Source organism: Cydia pomonella, chromosome 5, assembly GCF_033807575.1.
Source record: "Cydia pomonella isolate Wapato2018A chromosome 5, ilCydPomo1, whole genome shotgun sequence".
Taxonomy (NCBI): Eukaryota; Metazoa; Arthropoda; class Insecta; order Lepidoptera; family Tortricidae; genus Cydia; species Cydia pomonella.
The window spans coordinates 18,272,488-18,278,463 of NC_084707.1; the positions used below are offsets into that span (position 1 = coordinate 18,272,488).

The window sequence follows — 5,976 nt, forward strand, 5'->3', positions numbered from 1 at the left end:
ACTTGACAATTCTTTTTCATGGCACTTAAATGCACGTAAGACCGTTTCCTCAATTGATTGGCTCATATTGCCACACAATGTATTAACTATCTCCCATACCGCTCTAGTCAGGGGCGGATTAAGAAGGCGCGGGGCCCTTAGCACAACAGCTCGCGGGGCCCCCCTGGTTTGAAAAAAAAAAGATTAAGTGCGAGTCGGATTCGCACCCCGAGGATTCAGTACCATCACAACATTTTTACGATGTCTTAATTTTTGTCCACTCGTTCTCTATTAGTTTTTAACATGTTATGCAGTGTATTTTTTAGGGTTTCGTAGTCACCTAGAAACTCTTATATAAGCAGTTTCACCATGTCCGTCTGTCCGAGGGTTTGCTCCGTGATCTTTAGTGCTAGATAGCTGTAATTTGGCATGGATACATAAATCATGCATTGCGACAGAACGGGTAAAATAAAAACTATAAAAAAAATTAGGATACCTCTCGTACAAAATGTTTTTACTTTGATATTTTTTTGCTTTGACCCTGTAGTGTGGCGTATGGTTGGATAAGCTCTTTCGAAACGAATAATGGTCTCCAAAAATCTTTTTTTAAATAAAGTTATTATTTTCGGAAATAATCGCTCCGAAAGTAAAAAAAATGTAGGGAGGAATTTTGATCTTTTTATTTTTATTACTAATACATTTTAAAAGAGCCTAATCTTAATAAAGTTGTGTTATTTTATCACAGTTCCTTTCTTTTATATAGGTTTCCTCCTTACCTTCGGTTTTCATCATCAGATTAGGTCGATTTTGCCAAATTTTGACAAATGGTCAAAAAAATAGTTTGCAGATGGTTTGCAGGTTTTGAAAACAACTTACGAGTATTACAAGTTAAAGCATGTAGGGATACTGTTTAACAACATCAAGATTATTAAGTTTAATAAAAGCTTGTAAAAATAGGTGAAAAGTGAGTCGGACCTAAGAAGTGGGAACTAATGGCTAAGTGAGCCAAAAAACAAGCCCGAAGGCTGAGCCCCGCGAGCTGAATATCCGGACCGATCGGACCACCCGATTTCGTAGCGTTCCCGTGCGAAACCGAAGGCCAAGCTGCAGGAAAGCAGAGTCTAGAATGAAATCAATGCCAGAGTGTGAACGAGGCCGTAGGCCGAGCTCCGTATAAGGATGGAGGCCCGGAGCGTTCAATCACGGCGCGCCACGCCACCATGCAAAGACTGAATTGTAGGAGAACAGAGTTTGGAATTGATCTCGGCTCGCCTGCTGCTCGGCCTTAGTTCTTGCTCGAAAGTGCGACTTGCTGGGATGCTTTGGGTATCGGACCCTATGTAGGGCTTTACATCCGGCTTATGCGAATGCAAAGCCCTGCATAGGGGCCACGCTGTTTTCTTTTTATAACATTTTGACAATTAGATCATATGTATCACGGCTTTGCAGCAACTCGGCATATTTTGGGCCCGGCCAGCCGTAGAGGAGCGCGTCCTTTGGCCTACTACGGGCTCAAAGCTGATCATCATTAGGCATTGGCTGTAAGGTGCAATTTGTTATTTGAAATAATAATTAGTAAATAAATCATCCTTCCTTGCTTTTCACTAATATGTTTTTAAACACAGTATCTTCTTTTGTTCGTTACCGAGCTCTGCTGTTTCCTGCAGCTTAGCCATGCACAAAAGTTTGCACCTTCCCCAACACTGCACCTTCGGTATTATGCTAAACTCTGCTCTAGGTCTTTGCGTAAGCCTAAAAAAAACTTTAAATTTGGTATCGTTGTAAAGAAAAATAGACAGGATAATAACAAATAATAATAATTGATCAATATTGTTACTGAGTTACGAAAAAAAATACATTGTAAATAAAATGTGGTGGTACAGGATCCGCGGAGTGCGAGTTCTACTTGGCCGGTTCCGCGTGCCGAAATCGCATGGTCAGGGTCGTGTGATATATGTATTTAGGGTAGATTCAACTACTGTATGAAAATAACATGTGGGTAATTATGTAAAAACCAGTTCTGCAATAAACGCCGTATGAACAACGCTGTGTTCCGTTTCTTCATCCCTCAGCAACCCCCGTATACTATATTGGCGACGATTTCGAGTCCGCGCGAAGTTCTATAGGGTTATTGGCAACGTAAATATGACCATCGGTAAATTGGAAGTGTTTAATGTGGAGTCGGACAACTGGTCGACTTACGTGGAACGCTTGGAGCAGTATTTCGTTGTCAACGAAACAAAGGAAGAACATAAAGTGCCTACTTTGATTACGGTTATGGGTAATCAAGCCTATGAACTCCTAGTGACCCTATGTACACCCGATAAGCCGGCAAATAAAAAGTTCGCTGAGTTAGTGAAAGTGATGGGCGGCCATTTGCAACCAAATCCGAGTTTGTTAGCGGAACGATACCGGTTTCGTAACAGGAAACAAAGGACGGGTGAATCGGTGGCGGAGTTTGTTGCAGAACTCAAAAAGTTAGCAAAACATTGCGTCTTTGAGACCGGGCTGAAAGAAAATTTGAGAGATCAGCTAGTGTGTGGACTTTGTGATGAAACAATACGGCAGCGGTTGTTTACCGAAGATAATATTTCGTTTGACCGGGCTTTACAACTAGCGGTAGCTATGGAGGCAGCGCAGGAAAACGCAGCAGTGGTGGATGGTCGGGCAAAAAGCATGGAAGGCAGCCCGAGTACGTCGAGTGGTTGTCATGCGGTATCGGCGCAATCATGGCGCGGCAGGCGAGTTGTGACGTCATACCGGTCGGCAAACAACAATGAGACGCGACCGCCGGGCAACAGCGCGTCACAACCTTTGGGACCCAGGCGCCAGGGCCAGGCACAACGAGATTGGCGCCGTACCGAGCAAGCAGCACCACGTACTTCATCGGGGCCGGAATGTAGTGTTTGTGGTCGGCCGCATGACTCATCGAGTTGTAAATTCGCAAATTATGTTTGTCGCGTGTGCAACCAGCCGGGGCACTTGAAGAAGATGTGTCCCAGGTTACAGATGAGCGTTTGTACATACAAAAATGAAGCACAAGACGAAGCAAGCAGCGATTTCAGCGATGAGGTACATTTCAATGTTTTTAATGTAAACGATATTTACCAGTGTAAACCTTTCATGTTGCCGTTAAAATTAGAGGGAAAATTTGTCGAAATGGAAGTTGATACGGGGAGTGCTATTTCTTGTATAAATGGGGATTTGTACTTTAAATTGTTTTCCCATTTGCCATTACATAATAGTGATATTGTTATGTGTTATTATACCAATGAAAAAAAGCAACCCATGGGAAAAATTATAGTAAATGTCAGGTTTAAAAATGTATGCAAGCCATTGGAATTGTATGTAGTACATCAAGGCAAAGAACCATTATTAGGGAGGATGTGGCTACGTGAGTTAGGGTTCAAATTGGACGAGTTGTCATGTCATGACGTCGAGGTCACTGCACGGTTTAACTTGAATGAACTTAATTCCAGATACAGTGAAGTATTTGCGGAGGGGCTCGGTCGGTATACGGGTGGCGAGGTGAGCTTGCGAGTGCGCGAGGGTGCGAGGCCCGTGTTCCTGCGCGCGCGACCGCTGGCGTACGCGCTGCGTGAGCCGGTGGAGCGCGCGCTGGATCAGCTGGAGCGCGACGGCGTCATCACGCCGGTGGACTCGTCGGACTGGGCCACGCCGATCGTACCCGTCGTCAAGACGGACGGAACCATTAGGGTATGTGGAGATTTTAAGTCGACACTAAATAAATGCCTTGAGGTAGATCGTTTTCCATTACCTAGAGTAGAGGATTTGTTAACCAAGCTAAATGGGGGGGAAAAGTTTACCAAAATAGACTTGTCCCAGGCATATGCCCAGTTTGTCCTGGATGAGCGCTCTAGAGCCTATACCGTTATCAACACGCACAGAGGGTTGTATAGATATAATAGGTTAATTTACGGGTTGTCATCGAGTCCTGGCATTTTCCAACGAAAACTGGAGCAGATGTTTGCCGATCTGCCCGGAGTAGGAGTTTTCTTAGACGATGTTATTTTAACCGGGAAGAACGACCAAGAGCACATAGAAACATTGCATAAAGTGCTAGATAGGTTGCAGAAGTTTGGCTTAAAAATTAAAAAAGAAAAGTGCAAATTTTTCGCCACGTCAGTCACTTATTTAGGGTATGTGGTGGATAAAGAGGGCATCCATACAAATCCGGACAAAATTAAAGCTATCGAGCAGGTACCTACTCCTACTTGCGTAACAGAGTTGCGTGCGTTTTTAGGTATGGTCATGTATTATGCGAAATTCGTAAAATATAAGTTCCAGGTTGGCACCTCTTTATGCGTTGCTAAGAAAGGGAGTAAAGTTTGAATGGTCCGAGCAATGTAGTGAAGCATTTTGCGACGTAAAAAAATTATTAGCTAGTAGCACCGTATTAGTGCACTATTCCTCGGGGTTGCCGGTGGTGCTGACCACAGATGCGAGTAGCGTAGGGGTAGCCGGGGTCATTTCCCATTTGATGCCAGACGGAAGTGAAAAACCGATTGCGTACGCTTCGCGGGTACTAAACGCGGCCGAACGCGGGTATTCCCAAATAGATCGAGAGGCTTTAGCTATTATATTTAGTGTGAAGAAATTCCATCAATATTTGTATGGACGCAAGTTCCTTCTTAAAACAGATCATAAGCCCCTCGTTGCTATTTTCGGCCCCAAGTCGGGTATACCCGTGATGGCAGCTTCGAGAATGCAAAGGTGGGCGGTGATCCTATCGGGATATGACTATGATATACAGTACGTGAGTACCAGTCAAAATGGCGCCGATGCATTGTCGAGGTTGCCGCGCAAGGCAGAGGTTGGGGAGAAACAACCGGAGTGCACTTATATTAATTTTGTTAATGATTTTTTACCTATCACTCACAAACAGGTCTGTGAGGAGATAAAAAAAGATATATTATTGAGCAAAATCGTTTTATACTTACAGTCAGGGTGGCCCTCTCACAACTCACACACCGATTTGCAACCCTATTTTATAAGAAAGAATGAGTTATACTTAGACTCGGGTTGCGTTATGTGGGGTTATAGGATTGTTATTCCCCCAGTGTTTAGGGAACAAATCCTTCAGGAACTACATGTAGGACATTTAGGGATAGTAAAAATGAAGGCTGTGGCCCGAAGTTACGTATGGTGGCCCGGTATCGATGCCGACATCGAGGCGTGCTGCGCGGGGTGTCACACGTGCGCAGCGGAGGCGCCGGCGCCCCCGCGCGCGCCTGTTAAGCCGTGGGAGTACCCCGGGGAGGTATGGACGCGGGTGCATGTTGATTTTTTGGGTCCATGGCACGGTAAAACTTTTTTGATTTTAATAGATGCGTCTTCTAAGTGGATAGAGGCTTTCTTAATGACCAGCACTACAGGAGCGGCGGTTTTAAAAGTGCTAAGGGAGATATTTGCACGATTTGGCGTTCCTAAACAGGTAGTTTCCGACAACGGGCCTCCATTTACTAGCCGGGAGGTAGACACCTTCATGCGATATTATGGGATTACTCATACTTTTACACCAGCGTATCACCCGGCATCAAATGGGGCCGCCGAGACGGCTGTTAAGTTATGCAAAAGGGCGCTCAAAAAGGCAGTTAGGGATCAAGTAGACGTGGAGCAAGCTCTTCAGGAATATTTGATGGCGTATAGGAATACTCCTCACAGCACCACTGGACAAACACCGGCCATGCTTCTTCAAAGGCGGGCATTGCGTTGCCGTCTGGACATGTTACGGCCCGGGCGCACGCTCGAGCAGCGTGTGGAAACTGCACAAGAACGGCAGGTGCAACAAGCGGGGGGTACCGATAGGGTGTTTCGGATAGGAGACCTTGTGTGGTTTAGGGATTACAGCTCGGGGGAGAAATGGCTTAAAGGGAAGGTGGATACCGTGATAGGTTCTAGGACCGTGTTAGTGGTAAAGGAAAACGATTTATCAACTAAGTTTAAGAGGCATGTAGATCAAATTAGAGCGCGACC

At 45.1% G+C, this 5,976-nt stretch overlaps 1 protein-coding gene across 1 annotated transcript; it reads left to right on the forward strand.

Moving 5' to 3' along the window:
* The first annotated feature begins 2,911 nt into the window (after positions 1–2,911).
* Positions 2,912–4,332, forward strand: LOC133517942 (uncharacterized protein K02A2.6-like). The gene is made up of 2 exons (XM_061851424.1): positions 2,912–3,051; positions 3,459–4,332. The coding sequence occupies exons 1-2, from the start codon at positions 3,011–3,013 to the stop codon at positions 4,330–4,332; spliced, it is 915 nt and encodes a 304-aa protein (XP_061707408.1). The 5' UTR covers positions 2,912–3,010.
* Positions 4,333–5,976: the final 1,644 nt, after the last annotated feature.